Source organism: Periplaneta americana, chromosome 5 (genome assembly GCF_040183065.1).
Source record: "Periplaneta americana isolate PAMFEO1 chromosome 5, P.americana_PAMFEO1_priV1, whole genome shotgun sequence".
In the NCBI taxonomy this organism is placed as follows: domain Eukaryota; kingdom Metazoa; phylum Arthropoda; class Insecta; order Blattodea; family Blattidae; genus Periplaneta; species Periplaneta americana.
In genome coordinates this window covers 194,669,505-194,694,563 of record NC_091121.1, presented here as the reverse complement: position 1 = coordinate 194,694,563, position 25,059 = coordinate 194,669,505, and the positions used below count along the sequence as shown (strand labels likewise).

The 25,059-nt window shown below is 35.7% G+C and overlaps 1 protein-coding gene across 1 annotated transcript in view; it reads right to left on the bottom strand.

Annotated features, from left to right (window-relative positions):
* shot (dystonin-like protein short stop) overlaps positions 1-25,059 on the bottom strand; it is a gene marked incomplete at its 5' end in the record, with an annotated part of 408,663 nt that overhangs the window by 131,529 nt on the left and 252,075 nt on the right. Inside the window, 11 exon segments of the mRNA XM_069827013.1 lie at positions 1,430-1,832; positions 3,372-3,515; positions 5,168-5,333; positions 8,107-8,313; positions 8,560-8,863; positions 10,105-10,305; positions 10,443-10,666; positions 15,004-15,369; positions 16,006-16,204; positions 17,656-17,879; positions 19,137-19,283. Coding sequence (XP_069683114.1) covers positions 1,430-1,832; positions 3,372-3,515; positions 5,168-5,333; positions 8,107-8,313; positions 8,560-8,863; positions 10,105-10,305; positions 10,443-10,666; positions 15,004-15,369; positions 16,006-16,204; positions 17,656-17,879; positions 19,137-19,283 — 2,585 coding nt within the window.

The window sequence follows — 25,059 nt, the reverse complement described above, 5'->3', positions numbered from 1 at the left end:
ATATGATGCACTTTTAATATTTAAAGACCCCATCTCTAAATATTGGGAGGCGAACAGAAGAATGACTTTATTGTCAAATTCAGAGCATTAGATACATACATACATACATTAAACAGCTCCAAAAGGATATTTGTCGAATACAGGGTGGGGAGCCATTAATCCTTTCTATTGAAGGCTTTAAGGAACCAACCTGGACAAATACCCAATGTCCCATCTCTACCTTCCCGTGGTGCAGCTGTTAGTAAGCATAATTTTACAAGCTGAACTAAAGGGAGGGGCTACTCTTCAATTGGCACTGGTCAGCTTGATGAGTTAATGACCGAATTTGGTATAATTTTCCTCTATTCAATACCTAATTCCCTCTTTACGCTTTCCTATCCAGTCGTCTTGACTGAACTCTACTTTCTTCGACCCCGACGGCATTAGAGCATTCGAGGCCTAGGGGTTCATTTCACTTTCCTTCCTCCTCTTTCTACTTTTCTGTTCCTAGTGCTGACCTGCTATGGCACTAAAATCGTCCTCCAGTGGCTTAAGGAGGGAAAGCTGGTGATCAGCAAGATCTCCCAGCTAGGTCCAATGGACCCGACGACCAACAGCAGGTGTGGTCCTCCAGACATTCTAGGGGTTGTGTGTGAATGAAATAGCCACCAAAACGTTAAAATATGGTGTTCACTTAAATTGGCTACAACTTTCCATTTAACCACTCCAATATGAAATGAGTACCATTAAGGTAAAATTATCCGGAGGTAAAATAGTCCCCCAATTGGATCTACAGGATGGGACTACTTTAATGGTACAGAATCAACAAAAATATTGGAGTGCAAGAGGTCAAATGACTTTATTGTCAAACACCTGGCATTAGAAAACAACAACAACATTAAACGGAGAAATAAATCTGGAGGTTTTATGTCACACAAACTATGTGGTACATAAAAGAATCTTGTAACTTTCTATCAGTTATTAGTGTTGTATACAAAATTCTCAACAAGGCACTGTATTGAATAATTTCAAGGGAAAAATTGTTCTGGGGCCAGATATCGACCCTATAACCTTTGGCTGAGCGCGCCAATGCTCTACCAACTGAGCTACCCAGGAACTCTACCAGACCCAAGCTCAATTATTCCTTTTATATCCACAGACCTCAAGTGGGTTGACAAGATGTCAGAGTCCCAGCACTGAGTGCACACCAAGCTCTCTGTGATTTAAATTTGTGATTTTCTGTTAATGAACAGTGATGTGTACTATACAAATCTGGCTTTCAGGTATAGCTCCCTGTGAAGAGGACTTGAATAATTTCAAGAGAAAAATAATATGATAGAATGCATGACCAATAGTTTTCATATTTCTTGATTTGGCATGAATGTGTGAAGTAGTAACAGTACATTACACAATGAGCACATCTTAGTACCTAATTAAGAATAGATCATACCTGTCCTTGCATCGATCATGGAGGCTCTTCCAGCGCGATACAACATCTGTCAGCTCATCCTGCAGTGTGTCAGCCCCAAGAGCTCCTGGTTTCCGTCTCAGCAGATCGTTCACTTGGCTCTTAGTGCTGTCCAACAAGGACTGCTTCTCATACATGTCCTCCACTACGCTCTTCATCTGCTTGGCTGTCTTATCAGCATCTTCCTTTGTGTGTGGAACAGTCTCCTTTGGAAGGTTGCGTTGAACTTTGTCTAAGAACTGACCAAGGTTGCGCAAGTTATCGAAATGTTTCTTCACCTCTTCACGAATGTTGTCAAGTTCTGTTTGTCTGTCTGACAGGCGTACTCCAAGCAGGCCATAGCGGTTGTTAATTTCTGTCAGTTGTTGTTGCACAGGTGACAATTCTGAAAACATCAAACAAAAGCTGTTACATTCTCCCTGTAAATATTAAAATTACATAAATTCTAAAACAAAAGCTGTTACATTCTCTCTGAAAATATTAAAATTACATAAATTCTATATCAAACTTTTCTACATTTAACATAAATAAATTTATTTCACTCTGGAAATGACTTCATCATGTAGGATACTTTAGAGTTGGACAGAAGGCAATTTGTGTAAGTAAAAGCAGATGGACTCTAATCCAACAATGGGTATATTTACAGTCTTCAGAAAATGTTTAACACAGAACACTGTTAACGTTAAAACAGGCTTGACTGGCTTAGGTTATGCAAAAAAAATATATATAAAATAATAATAATAATAATAATAATAATAATAATAAAAATTATTATGATTATAATCCAATGATTAGTAGTATTTTTAGGTGCTAAAAATCGGGAAAATATGTGACAAAAAAGGAAAAATATTTCATTATGTTTCAATTATTTCATGTGAATATAAGCAATATGCAGTACTCCCCAATATAAATTATGCTGTATTGCCAACTGCTGAAGAATTACAGTATATAGTGAGAGTCATTCTCAAGTTGTCCATCACAAATCACTGACGATTATCGCGGAATACTGCCTTGTACTGGGAAGAAGAGCGCTCTGGTTATTGAGAAACAATACGCACTCCCTAGAGACATGTATATGATTGTTCCTGAATCAGCGTTATAATAACTTACAAGGCCCTCCTAAATGACACATCAATGTTTGTGTGTGTCACAGTACAATTTTTTAGTGGTGATAGCTCTTATTGCTTGTGGTGAGAGAGCAGAATGCCGTTCCACAGGTCCACAAATAGGCAATTCCGAAAAACAGTAGACAGCTGTCACGTCTAAGCAACTGCACTGAACATTCGGGTGATGATTAATCTGAAATGGGGCTTTTGTCGAAAATTGACGAAAACTTAATTTTTATGTGAATATTTAAAAATATGTGTTTACATTAAAAAAAAATCAAAATACGTGTTTTTATGTGAAATAAAATTTAAAATATATGCTCAGGTGACCTTGTCCGAAACTCAAAACACAATTACGAGTTTCTATTACAGTGCAAATAAAATATTTATTTACTAAGAATCCTAGCCCAAATGAGAAGTAACAGAAGAAGGAAAGGAAGAGGAAGGGATGGAGAGAATAAAGAAAAAGAAAAGAGATGGGAGAAAACGAAAATGAAGAGAAAGAAAGCAAGAAAGAAAAGACAAAATAAAAAAAGAGTATGAGGAGGATGGAAGTGAAGAGGAGTAAAAGAAGGTTTGAGAAAAGAATTATTTCAAAAGAATTAGATGGTGAAGACTTAAAACTACAGTTCTTAGATATAAGGTAATGTTATAGTTAGAAATTCAGTATTCTCCTACTCTAATAGATTCCCACGACATTATTATTAATGACATTAATATATTAGACTCCTATTGGGAATGAGAGATTTAGCACCTAGTAGCTTTTTGTGTTCCAGGGGAATGGAAGGAGAGAGCAGAAAACATTGTATATAAGTTACCTTCAAGATGGAAACCATCCTGGGAGGAACGACGACTACTAAATCCACTGGAACCACCTGGAGACACGGGACTCTGAACTGAAAAACCACCACTGCTCGACTTGGTTGGAGAGGGAGATCTTGCTTCTTGAGATGTCCGGCGCACTAAAATTGAAACACAGAATAATTTGAAATAACTACTGAAGCTTTCCTGGCGACGTGATAATTCGAAATTTTCTCGGGCTTCCAGCCAGGTCATAAGTTGGTGATCCACCGACGTTTCGAGGATGTTCATCTTCCTCATCTTCAGGGTTAAGTGATATCTGAGGGTACCTAGCTCCTTAATTTATAGTGCCAGATGGAGTCAGCCGAGGAGCTGTGCGCCGATTGGCTGTTATTAGTGCGGACCGCGGCGAGAACATTGCCGACGTGTCGTCTTACTTTGTGCTTTCCGGCTGAATGACCTTGGGTCTCACGGTGGGCTCGGCGGACGAGTTCTCCGCTGATGACGGCCCGTCGTCCGGGCGGTGAGAAATTTAATAGCCGGTGACCAAGCCGTGCTTAGTTGGAGACCCGAGTCCCGGTTCAGGTTACCGCATTCCGCCGCTATGGCCAGGGTTTCTTTTACTCTTCTATCCCAATAGCCCGCACACTTTACCAGGACCTCGGTGTTATTGAAATTAGCCCTATGGCTTTTTTCAAAACAATGTTCAGCCAATCCGGATTTTTCGGGCTGCATTAATCTGATGCTTCTTTGATGTTCCGAAAGACACATCGCTATTGTGCGTCCAGTCTGTCCAATGTAAGCCGCATCACATTCACACGGGATGCGGTAGATCCCTGGTACTCTGAGGCCTAGATCGTCTTTTACTGATCTGACCTTGTTCCTGATTGGGATTAATAACTGGCTAGCTGCTATTCATTTTGCTTCATTACGAGACAGTGGAAAACAATGAAAATTAAACTCCTGTATTTACTCGCATAATTCTCTCCTTTTTTCTAAAAGTTCGGAGACGAAAAATCGAGGGAGAGGGAAATTACATGAGGACTACGCAATATCAAGAATAATTTCATCATAAATATTAAACATTTCATATACTAATTAAATCCAAGTTCAGCCAAAAATATACACAGTGGATTCCGTGTAATAGGTCCTGCGATTAGTAAGACCAGCTGCATATTAGAACCAAACTTAGAGTGACAAATAAAGTAGACGTCAATATGTATGTATCTAATTCTGGTTAAGAGGACCAGCCACATTATTGGACCAAAATGCATGGTCCCAATGTGGTCCTATTAAGCGGAATCCACTGTACATACAATTTGAGTAATTATGAACAATTTTGCGACATTTCTTTGTACTACTGTACGTCAGTATGACTAATCTCAGATCAGGGTGTTGAACTTCACATGTAAAATATTCCTATCAAAAAATTAACTTCTTAATTACGTAAAGAAAACAAACATTCATGTATTTCACACTATTTACCGCAGTCAAATCTACATCAATTTCCGTGTCAACAGAGGAATCATAGACGTTTCACACTACAAAAAGGATTAATAATGACATTATGTTTTCCATTCTCATTTTTTTTGATGTTCTGAATCTTCAAGAAAGATGTTCTTGATGGGAATATGAGTGTACAATTTTGTTTAATGTAAGAGGTGAAAATTAAGGAGGAAAATCAAATTTTGAAAAAAAAAAAAAACATGTCTAACAGTTTTGGTGGGGGGGGGGGACATAATTATGCGAGTTAAAACGATCTAGTTTTTCACAATAAAATTGAAGTATACATGTTTGCAACTAAGTAACTCACGTGGGCTAGCTGTGACAGATGTTCTCTTTGTGGGACTGTAGGCTGAGCTACGTCTGCGTGCTGGGCTCTCTGGTCTTTCTCCTCTTAGCAGTCCGTCATATATGTTACCCAAGTCATTAACTTTGTCAATGGTGTTACCATAATCTCTGTATTCCTTCATCAAAGGCTGTAAACAAATAATTATATGAGTTTTAATAATAAGAAAGAAACATATCACAAAATGACACTTCCTCTCCCCAACCTTTTTATCAGGGAATATATTATATTGTGCCTACGAATAAATACGAGGCGCATCCAGAAAGTAAGTTTCTCTATTTAAAAAAAAAAAAGAACACACACTTTCAGGAAAACATTTATTGGCAACAGGTACAGCAATGTTTCAGCTATTTTTCAACATAGTCACCATCAGAATTGAGACACTTGTCGTATCGTGGGATCAACTTTTGTATCCCTCTGTCGTAGAACTCTGCCGCCTGTGACTGGAACCAGCGTGCGACAGATGTCTTCAGCTCTTTGTCATTGCCAAAATGCTCACCGAAGGACAGGAATTTCTTGAAGTGCAAGAAAACGTGAAAATCGCTGGGAGCAAGATCAGGACTGTAGGGTGAATGATCAAACAACTCCCAGCCAAATTCCGTCAAAACAGCTGCTGTGCGCCGAGCCGTATGTGGACGAGCATTGTCATGGAGAAGCACAACACCTGCAGTAAGCATTCCACGCCTCTTGTTTTGAATGGCACGTCGCAATTTTCGCAGTGTTTCATAGTAACGGTCAGCGTTCACTGTTTCACCTCTTGGAAGGAAGTCAATGAGCAGAATGCCCTTCCTGTCCCAGAACACCGTGCACATCACTTTCCGTACCGACAGCGTCTGTTTGAATTTCGTCCTGACCGGAGACCCACTACGCTGCCAATGCATTGACTGCTGCTTGGTTTCCGGGGTGAAGTGCGAAATCCAAGTCTCATCGCCCGTGACGATCATGTCGAGGAACTCGTCGCCATCATCGTGATACCGTTGCAGAAATGTCAGTGCTGCTCCTAAACGTTGCAATTTGTGTTCGGTTGTCAGGTTTTTCGGCACCCACCTGGCACACACTTTTTTGAACAGCACGTGCTTAGTGACAATCTCATGCAACAAGGATCGCGATATCTGCGGAAAATGGCTGCTCAGCTCCGTAATCGTGAAGCGACGGTTCTCCATGATGCACTGCCGCACCAGCTCAACACGATCATCATTGATGAGGGACGGTCGCCCACTGCGTTCTTCATCAAGGACACTTTGACGACCTTCGGAAAACTGCCTAAACCAGCGACGCACCATCTGCTTACTCATGATGTTCGGCCCATAGACCTGACAGGGCTGTCGATGAATTTCAATTGGCGCAATGCTTTGTGCATTTAAGAACTTTATCACCGACCGAACCTCGCAGGCAGCGGGAGAAGGAATAACAGCTTCCATTTCAGATCACTGCTGCCATGCTACTGGCATCAGGCGGGACCTGTCCGGCTGGCATATGATTGATACGTTATAGATCTGTTATGCATGCACAATTGACACAGCTAATTACGTTTACTTTCAAGGGGAAAAATCTGGAAACTTACTTTCTGGATGCGCCTCATATGTTGTCAAGTATTTTATTTCTTCTATATTAAAAACTATTGTAATTCTACTGCATGATACAGAACTAGTAGTCCAAAGGGAATAGAAGAACAAAAAGCCGAAATACAGTAAATCTCAAATACAACAACTTTTTAAATCATTACAACGTGATAAAGTTCGAGCTGAATTGCTTGGTTGGTGACATTTTTAATTGACATGTTCCCACTCTTCTATACTAAAGGCATCTGCAATCATTATTGTATTGATATTTCGATGGTGTTTGGATAAAGGGAATTAAGTGATAAAAATGAGTTCAAAGAGAAATAAAAATAAACTTCGAAAACTTATTGAAAATAATTTTCTACACAAATAAAATACATCAAACCCTACTATTCTTTCGTTTTTTGCACACCCACTTGTAGAATTTAACTTGTGTATTCACCTGGGGAACAAAACTCAATTTGCACAAAAAATGACTTAATCCCCTTTACCTGAACACCATCGATTTGTCACCCAGAGTTGAAAATGACATAACGAATTTTATTCTACATCTTGATTACACAACTTTTAACACTACATCACTTAGGAATAAAGTATATGTACGGTGTATTATTTTCATGTGTTAATTTGAACTATCGGTAAGTTTAAAAATACGTAAACTAGAACAATACGAAATATACAGATACACAAAAACACACCCACAACAATTTCTCAACACACAACTGAATTTCAGAACACACACACTATTGGACTTCACACTACACAACACAAACGCATCTTCAAGGGAGTGAAGACACCAGAAGACACAAGGATCACACAGTTCTGAAGATGGCTACCAAACCGAAACTAGTCAACTAGTATTTTTTTTTTTAAACTTAGTTAAAATTAACACGTGAAAGTAATATACATATATTTCATTCCTAAGATTTTTTTCATTAGTCATTTTTATTTATGAAAGAAATAAAAAAGAGTGATCACATGTACACTGAAGCCACACCTAGAATTTATTTCCAATGGCAAGATTTAAGCCCATGTACACTGGATCCAAGGACAAGTATGGTAACTACAGACTATCAAGGCCAATAGGAATTTGAAAGTAATATTAAAATAATTTAACCAGGTAATTTGAGAAACTCGAAAGTAATTTCAAAGCAATTTCAGATATATTTCAAAATTATTATTAAATAATTTGAAGTCATAAAAGATATATAAAAATGGGGGGAAAAAAGGCTCTTCACGGGAATAATAAAAGTATCTTTTAACATTTCAAGCTAATATCAATCAAACTCTACTATCTTAATGAACAACAAATTAAAAAAAAAAAAAAAAACATATAATTACCTTGAGTTCTTCTGTCTGCCGTTTGAGGGTGTCAATTTCAACAGCTACAGGCTCAAGTCTCACTACTCTAGTTTCCATTGCTGTCAACCACTCCAGAACTTGATCGCGCAATTTCTCATATGCACCCAACTGATCAGCTCGGGCTTTGCTTAACTTCTGTTTCTCTTCCAAGAGTGCATTGAGATCTTTCCACTGACCTTCCAAAGCCTGTATAAAGTAGAAGATATATCAATGTGAATTAATAGTTAAACTTTTCAATATGAAAAAAGTTATAAGAAAAATCTGCCCATAGTACTATTATTCCCCATTGTACTTATGTTTGAAATAATTTTTCATTTGGTACCTAAGAAACAATTTATTTTGGGTGAGCAAAATAAATGGGACACCCTGAATAACAAAGAAAAATGTATTAAAAAAAAAACAAACACTGAACTGTATCATATTGAAACTTGCCTTAATCTTGTCTCTGACTGGAACAGTATCTGTGACATCTTTCTTGGAGACGAGATTCTTCCCATTACGAACAATGTCATCAAATTCTTCTCTCTTAGAATCACGTTTGGCAACAATCTCATCAATTTTAACTCCATATTCTACAATTTCTAATTTTACTATCTCTCGTGACTCCACAGCATCAAGCAATTCACAGTACCACAACTCAAACTGAACAGTTGCATTGGAGAACACCATGAGTGCGGAATGCACTTCTTCAAGTAGTTCTCCACGCTTCACAGTTCTGTCCTGGAGTTTGTCAAACCTGCAAAAGATTAAAAAAAGTTTTATGTTGTCTGAACATGAGTTTAAATGTTTTTTCATAAAAGTTAACAACGTGTGATTTATTTTATATTTTATGCTCGACCATGCCGAAATGTAGTAATTATACACCTGGTAGCAGCCCTTTAATGCACCTCATTAAAGTACAGATTCATTAAAGTTCAGGTTTTCCACCAATCAGAAAGCAATATGAAAGCGCAAGTATCGATTATTCTCGGATATGCAATCGAAAGACAACCAGTGACACGTCACGGAGGCTGGAAATTCAATACTGTCGCAGAAGGTTATGTTCTGTTACTATAATAATTAGCGTTAATTGTAAATAATATTCAAATAAATTCAATTTGTCATCTCGTTTTTCAATGTCTAAATCAATTTCCAGGTTATATCAAGATCAATATTCATTTTACTCTCTAGATTATATCAAGGTCAATGATATTTGTTCCTCGGAAAAAATCAATACTTTCGCGTCTGCACACATCTCACAATTTACGAGATATTGCACAAGGTCACTTCCGCTCCCCAGCCAGATAAGAATAATATGAATACTTATGAATAATTTCAAGTTAGAAATATGGTCGAGCATAAAAAGTCGTCTTGCCTATAATGGTAATTAAGACGCTCGTATGAAAATTATGAAACTCGCTTGCACTCGTTTCATAAACATACTCGCGTCTTAATTACTACCATTATAGGCTCGTTGCATAATGTACTATTGTTAGTTACTTTTCTGTTACTAATATCACAAACAATATGAAATACAGAAGAACAGCACCAAAAAAGAGGTGGATGATGAGGAAATGAAACTGGATGAAGAGGGGAAGAAACAGGAGAAGATAATAAATGGATGTCACAAGAGACAGAGAGAATGTTATTACTTTGCATAATATGAAGTGTAGTTACCAAATAACAGAAATTAAAAAGGAAAGGAATAGAAGTAAGATTAAAATTAGACGGAGCGAGACAAGTACAAGATTACAAATAAAAATCTTAGTAAGCAAATTTAAAACAATCTGCAAATTTTGAAGGTGGAGAGAGAGAGGGGAGAAGAAGGAGGAAAGAAGAAAACCTTGACAGGTATTGGTACAAACTTATTTCTTCTGATATTATATTAAATATTTCAAATAAAATAATCAGAAAGCACTAAATTGCAGTACTAAGTTTTAAATTAATTACAGATATTTAAAATCTTAATAAAAACGGTGGAAAATATTGACTCTTTACCTTGATGTAACATCTCGCAGTTTAGTTTCTATCTTTTTGGCCAGTCGTACATTGCTGGCTGTGGCAACAAGTTCCTGTGCCGACTGAGCTACGCTCTCAACACTTGGCCGATGATTGTCGACATCTGACTGCAGCAGTCGATGCTCTCGTAATTGCTCTTCAAGACGTTCTTTCTGGAGACTTGCTGGACGCATAAGTGATCTGAAAGATATTTTAATAATATATTTAAGTAAAAGAAAATGTTATTAACATATCACAAAGTCCTTTTTAAAGACGAGGATATCTTTGTTGTCACATAATGATTTGATATGTGAATTTTACACATATGCTCAACTTACTTGAGCTGGTTCTCTGTCGCATTTAACCACTGCACAAGGCTATCCAACGCGTCCTGTACACCCTGGCTCTGGACGAGGGCGGTGTCCAAAGCACGGCACTTCTCAGCAAGGGCTTCAGACAGCTGGTTGTACTTGTCATCTAGCTCCACAACAGGGGTTTCTAGCGCAGCTCTTTCTGCTGGAGTCTGCTGTCCTTCGAGAGACCTCATGAGTGCCGCTACACTCTGCAAATAATATTACATATCAATGATAATTATTTGTTTTAACAAATATACAGTACTTAAAAATAAGTAAAATATTTACAAGTAATTACAACACGAAATATTGTACAACTTCACTTTGGGATTTGCATTTACTTTCATAATAAAGGTATGGTCACACGTCGCTACTTTTGCAACCAGTGTTGCCACCCAAATGTGCCAATGATACTTTTATTGTTTGGATATATTTTAATGTTAAATGTGATGAAAATAAATTATTTGTAACATTTATTAAATACACAACACAGTGTGAGCATAATTGCTGACGATATAATTCATTTTTTAAATTTTCCGTAGCGTAGTTCCAAACAGGAGGGTTGCCAACATTGATTACGTGAATATACTGTTGGTTATCATTTAAGTATATAGGCGTTTTTAAAGGCTTTATAGTAAAAATAATGTCAATTTATGAATACTAGATACGACAGAAAAGCAAATAATAGATAAGGAAGCTTTCGCATGAGTTTCTTAATAATGCGAACATAACCACAAAATATATATTGAGAAGTCAACACGGAGATGGAAACCTGCAGCATGACTGCGGCTGCAAAAGTAGCGCCTTGTGTGTGAACAGACTCGCAACCTCCAGTTGCAACTTTTGCTGCACTCGGGTTGCGCAGCACGAAAAGTAGCGTGCAGCGCGCTACTTTTGGCTTACGTGTGAACACGACACGCAACTTTTGCAGCTGCAGTACAAAAGTTGCGCTGCAAAAGTAGCGATGTGTGACCATACCTTAATGTATTAAAAGTGAAGTGAACTGGGTACAAATCGTCACATTAAGTAAAAACACATTAAGTAAAAAATATTACTTCTGAGAAAAAGGCATTTCAAAGTTTTTGAGAAAACTGAATCCTCAAAATATTATCTTGAGTAAGTTGTTTCTCTTTATATGTATTTAATTTTCCTATTCTAATTTTATATATTAAATACGTCTTTTTCTCAGAATTAATACTTCTGACTTTTGTTTTGCTTTTAAATCGATGAAATGTTAAGAATGATTCAACTTATGTCTCTATGCCACATCAATAAATTTAAGAATGCAGTTATATTGTCAGACTCCAAAGCAGCTATTCTATCAATAGTCTCTAAACACACACTTTCATCTCAAACAGCAGAAATAACTAAAATGCTCTCTCAATTAATATCACTCAATAAAAGAATTGTATTCCAATGGATACCATCCCATTGTGGAATCCTGGGAAACGAGAATTCGGATGCTTTAGCAAAGAAGAGCAGCACTGCTACTTACAGACCTGTTACTAAATATACGTATTCCTCTGTGAAAAGATTTATTAAATCTACATACTTAGACTTCAAAACAAATAAAATTTGATAATAAAATCTCAAGAGAAAAAATGGAACTCTCTGCATCATAATCCACAGTTAATTCCCGATTTACCACGAAAATCGTCTGTAGCTGCATTTAGATTGGCAACAGGGTATGATTGTTTGGCCAAGCATCTGCATAGAATTGGAATATATCAGTCTCCTAACTGCCCATTGTGCAACTCAAACCAAGAAATGGATTTGGGACACCTCAAAATCTGTGCTTTAGTGGCTGGCCATGATAATATCTTTGAAAAATATTGGAGTGCAAGAGGTCAAATGACTTTATTGTCAAATGCCTGGCATTAGAAAACAACAACATGTCTCTTGAAACATTAAGTATATTTTAAAATACATTTGATCAAATAATGAAAGTAGCCTACCTAAACTTATTTCCCATATCTCTTTAGATCATATATATATACTGTATATGCCAATTATAACTTCATACACATGCACAAATGAAAGTCTGCCAAACTTTAAAAATAAAAGAATTTTCTCCTGTTAATTTATTATTTCTAATACATTGAAATCTAACTTCTAACATGTACCGACATAAATTCCACTTGCTACTCGAAACCAAGAAATGGATTCGGGACACCTCAAAATCTGTGCTTTAGTGGCTGGCCATGATAATATCTTTGAAAAATATTGGAGTGCAAGAGGTCAAATGACTTTATTGTCAAATGCCTGGCATTAGAAAACAACAACATGTCTCTTGAAACATTAAGTATATTTTAAAATACATTTGATCAAATAATGAAAGTAGCCTACCTAAACTTATTTCCCATATCTCTTTAGATCATATATATATATATATATATATATATATATATATATATATATATATATATATACTGTATATGCCAATTATAACTTCATACACATGCACAAATGAAAGTCTGCCAAACTTTAAAAATAAAAGAATTTTCTTCTGTTAATTTATTATTTCTAATACATTGAAATCTAACTTCTAACATGTACCGACATAAATTCCACTTGCTACTCGAAACCAAGAAATGGATTCGGGACACCTCAAAATCTGTGCTTTAGTGGCTGGCCATGATAATATCTTTGAAAAATATTGGAGTGCAAGAGGTCAAATGACTTTATTGTCAAATGCCTGGCATTAGAAAACAACAACATGTCTCTTGAAACATTAAGTATATTTTAAAATACATTTGATCAAATAATGAAAGTAGCCTACCTAAACTTATTTCCCATATCTCTTTAGATCATATATATATATATATATATATATATATATATATATATATATATATACTGTATATGCCAATTATAACTTCATACACATGCACAAATGAAAGTCTGCCAAACTTTAAAAATAAAAGAATTTTCTCCTGTTAATTTATTATTTCTAATACATTGAAATCTAACTTCTAACATGTACCGACATAAATTCCACTTCCTACTCGAAACCAAGAAATGGATTCGGGACACCTCAAAATCTGTGCTTTAGTGGCTGGCCATGATAATATCTTTGAAAAATATTGGAGTGCAAGAGGTCAAATGACTTTATTGTCAAATGCCTGGCATTAGAAAACAACAACATGTCTCTTGAAACATTAAGTGTATTTTAAAATACATTTGATCAAATAATGAAATTAGCCTACCTAAACTTATTTCCCATATCTCTTTAGATCATATATATATATACTGTATATGCCAATTATAACTTCATACACATGCACAAATGAAAGTCTGCCAAACTTTAAAAATAAAAGAATTTTCTCCTGTTAATTTATTATTTCTAATACATTGAAATCTAACTTCTAACATGTACCGACATAAATTCCACTTCCTACTCGAAACCAAGAAATGGATTCGGGACACCTCAAAATCTGTGCTTTAGTGGCTGGCCATGATAATATCTTTGAAAAATATTGGAGTGCAAGAGGTCAAATGACTTTATTGTCAAATGCCTGGCATTAGAAAACAACAACATGTCTCTTGAAACATTAAGTATATTTTAAAATACATTTGATCAAATAATGAAAGTAGCCTACCTAAACTTATTTCCCATATCTCTTTAGATCATATATATATATATATATATATATATATATATATATATATATATACTGTATATGCCAATTATAACTTCATACACATGCACAAATGAAAGTCTGCCAAACTTTAAAAATAAAAGAATTTTCTCCTGTTAATTTATTATTTCTAATACATTGAAATCTAACTTCTAACATGTACCGACATAAATTCCACTTGCTACTCGAAACCAAGAAATGGATTCGGGACACCTCAAAATCTGTGCTTTAGTGGCTGGCCATGATAATATCTTTGAAAAATATTGGAGTGCAAGAGGTCAAATGACTTTATTGTCAAATGCCTGGCATTAGAAAACAACAACATGTCTCTTGAAACATTAAGTATATTTTAAAATACATTTGATCAAATAATGAAAGTAGCCTACCTAAACTTATTTCCCATATCTCTTTAGATCATATATATATATACTGTATATGCCAATTATAACTTCATACACATGCACAAATGAAAGTCTGCCAAACTTTAAAAATAAAAGAATTTTCTCCTGTTAATTTATTATTTCTAATACATTGAAATCTAACTTCTAACATGTACCGACATAAATTCCACTTCCTACTCGAGCTCGAATTGGCCACACTATCACAAAAAATACCTTAATTGAAGTTAATCGATAATTCAACTTGCGCACATTGCTCTACTAAGAAAAAAACAGAACACAATATCTTCTTCCCATATACCAGTAGGAGAAGTTAAAATAGAAAGTTGTTAATTACCAATACCTGACACCAGAACATGACAGACATACTAATTCCTTTCTTGTGACAACTTATTGCGCGTGTATGCATAGAATAATGAATAATTGGATAAATTATGACTGCAAACTCACAGTAAATAATAAGATATATTTATAGATATACAAAAGAAATTCAAAATCAATTTGCATTACCTGTTTGGCTGAATCTATAAGCCTTCCTTGTGCCACGAACTCGTTGTTCAGTCCCTTGGCTCTACTAAGCTGTTCTTCTACAGTCTTGGGCTCAGCTCCAACAGGTTCCGACAGAACTTTATTGGCTCTAGGCTCAGCTTCACGCAGCCATGCTCGAGCCTTATCCAAAGCATCTCGGTATTCTCTCTGCCGTCCTCCTACGCCTGATAGACGGTCTGACAAGCCATTAGCACGTGAGAGCAGATCTCGATACTGTGCAGTAACGGTCGACACTTCATTCCTGACAACAGAGTCTTGGGGAGGTTCGATGTGAGGCAGGCGTTGTGGTAGACTCGTTCGGAATTCATTCAGTGACGAAAGATATTCCTGCAATAAATAATAACAGAATAATTTTTTTGTTTCACATAGAAATATTGTATGATCGTCATTGAATTTGACTGAAAATAAAGTATGGTTTCAAACTATCATTCTTGATAGAACTATACAATTCAGATTTTTTTTTAGAAATACAGTGAAACTCCATTTTAACGTTCCCGTTTTAAAAGGAATAATTTGTGAAGTCCCAGCCAAATTGCCATAAGAATAATTTAATATTAGTTCCAGCTTTTAAGGAAACAGGTTTAAGGATAATCCCGCTTTTAAGGAATACTTTTCAAGTGGATTTTGTGATAATGAAGTTCGAAATATCGATCTGACACAGCTGAGGTAATACTGTAATTAAGACGATAATCATGAAAATAATGATTAAGAATATGAATTTATTAAGAAAACTATGATAAACGTGAATAAGTTGATGGTTATGATGATTAATATGATAATCATGACTAAAATGAAGAATAAGATGATGATAGAGAAGAAGAAGAAGAAAGAGAAGAAGAAGAACAACAACAACAACAACAACAACACCAACAACAACGAGGAGGAGGAGGAGGGGAGGAAGAAGAAATGAAACGACTGATGATTGTGATGATGACAATGACCACAATGATTAAATTTACTTACTTTAGATTCATCAACAAACTTCTGTGCAGACATGGTGATGAAGCGGAGATCTGCTTGATGGGCAATCACATCACTCACGAACTCCCTGGTGCTATCAGCATTGCTGCTGAGTTTGTTCAAATTGGAGAGAGACTTTTCCTTATCTTCCAGAGTTCGTCGGGCTTTATCAAGCCAAGTGCAGAAAGTGGACAGTTCATTCCTGCAAATGAAGATAATAAGATTTTCACCATCCTATAATGTGTTTGACTACTTCTTTTACGTTTCAGATATTTTCGACTTAGAGATTGCATTGTTGTTCAGGTGTTCGACTAACCAATACTTAAATTCTTTTTCTTTTCTGATATTTTCGAATTAGTATTTAGTATTTATTTCTACATAAAATACAAAATAAATACATATTATTTAAGTAGTGCACATCAGTTACAGCAAGCTTATGTTCGAGGGCGGTTCCTATAAATAACTATTTTGTACTAAAGGACATAACAAACATTCAATAAAATTACAAAAACCAATATAATTATTACAAAACAGGGATAATTACGAAGATAAAAATAGCGAATCAAATCAAGAATAGAATGTAAGTTGGAATGAATAAATACCGGTACTATATTGAAATTAAGAAAAAGAAAAAAGGAAAAGCAGTGTAAATAATTTGCTTAAATTTTCTTAAATTTATTAAACTCAAAATAACCTAGAACAGGATTTATTATCAAAAGAGAGTTGCATAATCTTGGCCCATAACTCTGGCTATGGTTTATTCCAGTGGTTGTGTAATATTTTAATAATATATATTTATATAGGAATTTGTTCAATTTGAAAACAAGCAGATATTCAATTATTTTGTTTGTATGGACTGCAAATGTCATTTGTTTTCATATCATTGTATATTACCGATTACTTTAACTACGTACACTTTTACTCTTTAAATAAGCCTAGGGGTTCATTTCACTTTCCTTCCTCCTCTTTCTACTTTTCTGTTCCTAGTGCTGACCTGCTATGGCACTAAAATCGTCCTCCAGTGGCTTAAGGAGGGAAAGCTGCTGATCAACAAGATCTCCCAGCTAGGTTCAATGGACTCGTCGACCAACAGCAGGTGTGGTCCTCCAGACATTCTGGGGGTTGTGTGTGAATGAAGTAGCCACCAAAACGTTAAAATATGGTGTTCACTTAAATCGGCTACAACTTGCCATTTAACCACTCCAATAACTTTGTAAAATATTGAAGTGCAAGAGGTCAAATGACTTTATTGTCAAACACCTCGCATCGGAAAACAACAACAACTCTTTAAATAAGTAAATACATTTCAGATTTTTGGGTAATTTCTGAAATTTTAAGGAATGTTACTAGGTTTTTCCTGTCATTTTTAAAACACTTTTAGGTAATCAAAATTTGGGCCATTCTTATCACATTTGTTGAACTGGCATCTACCAATAACAAAAAATATTGATGTGTATTGTGCAACAATCTAAATGACATCACGGATAAAATATAATATTTGCTGAACTGTACTAAAGCTGTGAAGCCCAATAAATCAGAAACAATTTCTACTTACAGTGAAAAGTTGAAGGAAAATTGACTCAACAGTCAAGTCCTGCCATTTGAAAAATAAATCAATAGTTCTTTACCTTTAAAACATATTAGTAGACATACCTGAATTTGCTGAGTTCATCACGAGCAGCAGTGAGGCGTTTGAGCAGTCTGTCTGTCCTGTCCATGGAGCGCTCATAACGAGACTTGAGTGATCGACCATTCTTTTCTAGAGTAGATACTTCATCACTGGACAGAACGTCACCACCTGTTGCAACCACCTGTCGTACCTGGTCTAGGCATGATGCCACGGGTCTTGAGTGGGAATCCAAGTCATCCTTCACTTGCTGCAATAATGTTTTGACAATATCGTACAGTCTTGTCCTTTGTGTATGATGCACAAGTAAATTCAAGTGTACAATTTCTTTTACTGGAAACCCTTGGGACCAAACATGTTTCAGAATTAAGCTGTAGGAATCCTGCAAATCTTATCAGTTCTAAGTGCAATGTCTATGGATGAATATATAAGATGCGAAACTGCGGTCAGCACCATCTGACAGAAGGGGGTTCAAATAAGATGATCAGCGCCCGATGTCGTGGGTGATGAACATTATAACTACGTGTTGGGTAGATTACCCAGAGTTCTCTATTTATCCATTCGTTCGAGACATACAGAAATGCTCGAGAAGACAAGATGGCAGCCAGAAACTCGCTAATGAGTGGACATAAGTGATATTAAGTGTGTGTTTAAGCAGTGTATGTTAAACAGTGATGTTTATGGACGTTGTAGAAATAGTGTTGTTGAATGTATTGTAAAGTAATAATAATATAATAAATTGAACTACCTAAGTACTTTTTGCAGACTTTTCCATTGCTCTGTACACTAAATACCCAAAGAATACAATCCCAATTATCTAACCTTTTGCTTTATTTTGTCTCTGTTTGGTTATATTTTAATTGGGTAGTGTAAAATAGATCGTCTCTTTTATCTTCCTGTTGGCTCCGGTAAGAATTTTCAGTGGAAGATGTGAGAAATTAAAATGTAAATGTTTTATTTTAATTTGAGTTAGTTGAAAATATCGACGAGGGTGGGAGGGAAAGAATATTTTCTGCATAGTTTAACATTTTCGTCACCAGGTGCTCTGCTAAATGCATGGAGTAATTAATTTTTGTTTTTGCTACTTGGTGCGCTGCTAGATGTAATATGTTCTCCACCGTCCAACAGATTGCAGCATGATCATTTCTACATTAGCGCCTCTAGCATGTGTTACAGGAAACTCAGTAAGTGTCGCATCCTACTATATATTCATCCATGGCAATGTTTTACATCAAGTGGCATAAGGACAGACTATGAAATCATATGCATACTACTTATTTCTAAATAAAACATTAAATAAAACTTCAGTTTTAGCACAAGGAATACACGAATTTCTTTATATGCTAATATTTTCAAATCGTTATTTTATTTAAAGTAGTCGTAATAATTTTCTTTCTGAATTATTATCTAAATACTGTTTTTCATTTAAATGATATAATGTACTCGTAAAAATAATCAGCTACAAGAAGAAGCACGTGAAAGAAAATGTCCACTGACAGAATCTCACCTTCATGATGTTGATCTGATTGCGCAGTTCATCTGCATCTTCTTGGACAATATCCTGAGTTGCCAGCTTGTCTTCAATTTCTCCAATCCAGGACAAGAGTTTCGATAAAGTTTCATCACAATGTTTATACTTCTCTTCTACCGCTTGCTACATTAAACATAAAACAAATATGTAAGTTTCAACAATCTCTATCACCTTATAATAGAGTACCGGTTACCTGTGTGAATCTGAGCTAATTTTGAAGTATGTGGCAAGAAGTTTTCTAACATTTTCCAGAATAAATGGTAATAGTTCCTTTTTGATAAATCTTTCAAACAAATGGAAAATTTTCAGTTGGTGAATATTAATACTGTTTACAAATTCGAACATCAATAATGCTAAAATTAGCTCAGAAAACACTAACACTATTAAACTTTGAAATTAACTGTACTGAGGTGTATTGAAGACCTTACATGCCAAAGCATAGACAGACTCAAGCCAATTCTTGCAGCTAAATGCTTAGCAAGCTTAGAAGTATAGCAACTATTTAATACGTCTATTATTTAACAATATGTCTAATAATTGTAAACTAACTAATGTATATGATTAAATATCGTTTCATAAATATAGTAAATAGCAGTTATTAAGCAGTAATTCTTTTCTTCAGGATCATATTGTAGTAGTAAATAACTGATTTTATGGTCTTTAATTTACTGAATTTACAATCTCGTATAAATTTCTAACCTCTCTGTTCATGTTAACATTAAGAGACACACAAGCACCTGACCAACAAATCTAAATCTCCACAAGATGACACTCCCTCCACCTGCATGCAGTGTGGTGCACCAGATAGAAATAAGATATAGATTTGATGGTCAGTCTATTTTAAATTCCAATCTGCCAGGACAATACCAGAAAATGAGCAACTTTTAAATCAATTTAAGGTACCAGAAACATGTCAACATACCTGCTACAAAACCTGCTTTTCATGCAAAGAACATGTGACAGTTATTGCTATTTAGAGAGATAAACACACAGAAAATTTCTAGCTACACATAAACCACACACCAAAACACTCATCACTCACACCAACAACCATTCCTATTCTAATTTAGACAAATATGTTTATATATGTTAAAATTAGTAGATTTATTATTAGTGTTATTATTAGAAACATTTATGTCACAACTGAAAATAACCAATTTAAAACCTGGAAAACAGGAACAAGTCAAAATCATTAATATCAAATAAAATAATTTAAACTGTGGACTTATTCAGATCTTTGTTAAACTATTCAATGAATGATGATACAATCAAAGAATAGTGATATTCATGTGTATCTGAATAAATACTACAAAAACATGTAACAAGTTAAAACAACACTTTCAAACATTTAACATCATAGTTTATGAGTTAGTAGAGTCTTACTATAAAGGTTAGCACAATGGTTAACAAGAGAATTAGCATTGCCGAGCAGCTTTATCACAACTGGGGTTCAAGGTTAGTTTCCACGCTCTCTTCATGCTTTTACGTGCGGAAGCAAGCACATTCTCCACTTTGCATTATTGATCGTGGATATTATTATTTTTGCCCCCAAAAATATTGTAGGTCTTTTCTCATGTATTTTCCTTCAGGTATCCAATCACCAAAGACAGGTATTATATTTTCAATATATTAGTCTGACACTATGTCACGAAACACCTGAAACTAAAAAACTGAAAGAGATTTGATCAGATTAAAAATTCCCATATTTAAATAGAAACATAAATTCACAAGCAAAAGTGGCTAATGTCTGTTCCAAAAAAAAAAAAAAAATATGCTTCTGAAACAGTAGGGTACATTCATCATGCACATCATTACCTTGGTGGAAAGGTACGTACATTGAAACAATATGCACCGGAAGCAAAATAAAGACAAAGGACTGAACACTGACATATGCCACTATCATGTTTCAGCTACAAAAATGTCTACGGCACACTTATGATTTTCAGAAAAGGTGTAGTTTGGTGAAGTTTGCATTGCTGGTGAAGTATGAGGGTCAGTCAAATGAAAACGAGAAATCAGCTGCCAGAAATTATAGTCGCGATGCTGTTATTCCCGGTGTGACTCCCCCTCTTTGCTTACGTCTTAGGAAGTGAAGGCTCTATAAAGTCTAGGTAGGTAGTATCGTTCGCCATTTTTGTTCTTTCGTTGCCGAGCTACCATACGAGGAATCTGTTTGCCACACCGTTAAACATTATCATGTCGTATCTCCTATGATAGCAAATCAAGTCCACACCTGTGGAGTAACGGTTAGCGCGTCTGGCCGCGAAATCAGGTGGACAGGGTTCGATTCCCGGTTGGGACAAGTTACCCGGTTGATGTTTTTTCCGGGGTTTTCCCTCAACCCAATATGAGCAAATGCAGGGTAATTTTCGGTGTTGGACTCCGGACTCATTTCACCGGCATCATCACCTTCATCTCATTCAGACGCTAAATAACCTTAGATGTTGATAAAGCGTCGTAAAATAACCTACTAAAAATAAAATAGTAAATCAAACGCACTGTAATTCAGCAAATAATTGAGTGGCAAATAACATCTTCGTGTGCTTTCTGCGAACGCCAACGAAAGAGCCAAAATGGCGGGCGATTATATTAAGTATTTATCGAGTCTTAAGAAATGAATAACGTCTTCATCAGCAAATCACAAGACGCACACGTTTAAATGTAGCCGACCTGCAATACAATTGGCTGCCGGAAATAAGAGCGACGGGACTATAGGTTACACGCCACCAGGGGGGAAAGTTTTTTGTAGTTGATACTACTGATTGAGAACTCTATTGTCAGAGGTTTGGCAACCTGCATGCACAGGGAGTGATGTGCAGCAACAAGACAAAGATGATGTTCACAGTAACAGGAGAGTCTAAGTTCTCGCAGCATAGTGTGGTGCAGTTTCTAGCCATCGAAGGCATTTTACCAATTGAAAGTCATCGCCGTATGAAGAGGTGTATGTGAACAATTGCATGTCGTGTGTCCGAGTATATGAGTGGACAAAGTGATACCAACAAGGGCGAACATCACTGGAGGACGACCTGCGCCCTGGCCAGTCTCACACAGTCATCACGGAAGAAAATGTTGTTGCAGCAGACAATCTCATCCGGGCAGATCAGAGGTGTACAGTGGACGAAGTGGCTCAAGACCTGATTATCAGTCATGGATCTGCATACTCAATAATCCACGACCGATGAAGTATCGTAAAGTGTGCACAAAGTGGGTGCTAAAATGTCTCACAGGTGAACAGAAACAACACCGAATGGGACTGAGTTTGCAACATCTGATGCATTATGAACAGAAGGGGGAGGCTTTCTTGGAACGTATTGTGACAGTGTATGAAACATGGTGCAAACACTACAAACCGCAGAGCAAGCGATACAGCATACATCAGCACGCTCAAAAAAGTTCAGAAATTTCACAATCGCAGGCAAGGTGATGCTCATGCTGTTCTTTGGCTCAGAGGGTCCATTACTCTGCCACTTCAAGGAGAGAGGAGAATCTGTCACCTCCACTCGAACTCCAAAATCCTCTGTACTGAATTGCATCGTGTCATCAAAAACAAGCGACCTGGACGTTTGCGTGAAGGTGTCATTTTGTTACATGACAATGCATGACCATACACAGCTCGGCACACCATGGACATCATTCGTGACCTGTGCTGGGAGGTGGTCGAACATCCCCCTTACAGCCCGGACTTGTCACCTTGCAACTTCCAGATTTTCGACAAGCTCAAAAGTGACCTGGGAGGGCGCCAGTTTGCGACAGACATGCCGTGACTGAGGCAGTGCAGCAGTGGTGCCACCAGCAGCCAAAAGACTTTTATGAACAAGGTATCAAAAATCTTGTGAGCAGGTGGGATAAGTGCCTAAACACTGCTGGAGATTATTTTGAGAAATAAAATTCCTCTGCATAGAAAAAAATTATTTCTCGTTTTCATTTGACTGACCCTTGTACATAAAAACTCATAACTTTTCGAGCATTGGATATATCTTCGTCTTCAGATGAACAAAAGGATACAAAGGTATTCTTTCTGTTGGGTTTTTTACAAATAACTAATCCATGTGACTAACCCAACAGTATGATACTCTGTTGTTCTGCACACGAAGACAGATCCAACCTTCGAAATGCTGCAGTTTTTGTATACTTCAACAACAGTGGAAAAAGTCTAAGCTACTTCCTTTCTGAATAATCTACCATTTCTTTCTCCCTCATTTATGACGTTACATTTAAGATGTGATTAGAGTTTATTTTTGTTAACTGATCTAACACACAACACATATTACCCAATCCTTTTGCCATGCATAATTAAGCTTCTTGTATTTAAAGCCATTATTAAACAAGACAAATGCACAAGTCCTTAAACCAAACTCTCACAGAAACACAAATACTAACACAAGGTATCTGTAGTCCACCTTTAGGTTTTAATTTTTAATGTTGAAGTATTTTGTAGTTCAAAACATGTTCAAAATTACATGTGGAAGCTTGGTTTTTTCGTTTCCCACAAAACACATATCAAACTATCATAGTCCAAGATATGCGTTTGTGCAAGAAATTTTTAACTGATTTAGTCACATATGATGAAGCCAATAGATGCAGCTCAACTGAACACTTTACCTATTTAAAATAACTGTGGTTGTAACAAGTTACCCTATGGCACCTAAAAAAATATGTTACATATTTTTCTAACAACTATTTTCTGAGCAACATTCAAGAATTAATATTAAATTATGTTAGGCTAGGTGCAATATTTCTGGTTATTTAGTTTCAGCCTAAGGATAACTAAAATTTATTTACTCTCGATGCAAGAAATGCATATTTTTAATGCAGTGTTCATAGAGGATAATGCGCAAAAGCTATAGCAGCCTCAAGCATGTTTCTCAGAAACAGAACTCCCCAAACGTGCAGAAAAGCTGGTATTTGTGCCTTCAGATCCACATATCAATGCACATATGAGGGAAGAATTCACAAGCTAAGACAAATATTATCTGAATAAAAGAGGTTGCAATCTTATTACAGTGGTGACTAAACTTAAAGACCTTGACAATAATAAAATTATTAAAACATGAACAACAAAAACTCTCGTATCTACTTTTTTTTATAGGAAACATAACTATGAAATAAAAAGTGATTAAGGCAAAACAGCGACAAAGGGTAATAATAAAGTTCATACAATACAGTTTATTGTTAAGTATAGAATGCTAAAAAAAACGGAAAGGAAACTAAACCATATACTTTGTAGATATATGTATATTTGTGGATGGAGCTTAAGAATGGTTGTTTTTCTTTTTCTGATTATATAACACAAAATCTAATGTAGACACTTTGGTCTCATAATATATAAAAACAAATTTCAATGAATATATTTTTCAAATACTTAGTAACAGATTATATATTTCCTCGTCCTCAAAAAGAAATAAAAAGAATTCATGAACTAACCAAACTGAATAAACCAGGAGAATATATTAAATGTAATTATGGTAATATAATTTTTTCTAACAAAATTTAAAAAAATCTGAGCTGCAAATGCTCAGTGACTGTACTGATTATACTTAGAAGGTCAATGTTATAAAATTAAGTTTAATTAAACATCAATGATTAAATAAAATAATGTGTTTTTGGGGAGCCAAGGTTGTAAAATTAAGTTTAATTAAATTTTGGAAAGCCAAAGTTGTAAAATTAAGTTTAATTAAACATCCATGATTAAATAAAATAATGTGTTTTTGGAGAGCCAAGGTTTCGCCAAGGTTTTAAAATTAAGTTTAACTAAACAAACATGATTAAATAAAAGAATCTGTCACTTTGGAGAGCCAAGGTTGTAAAATTAAGTTTAATTACATTTTGGACAGCCAAGGTTGTAAAATTAAGTTTAATTAAACATCAATGATTAAATAAAATAATGTGTTTTTGTAGA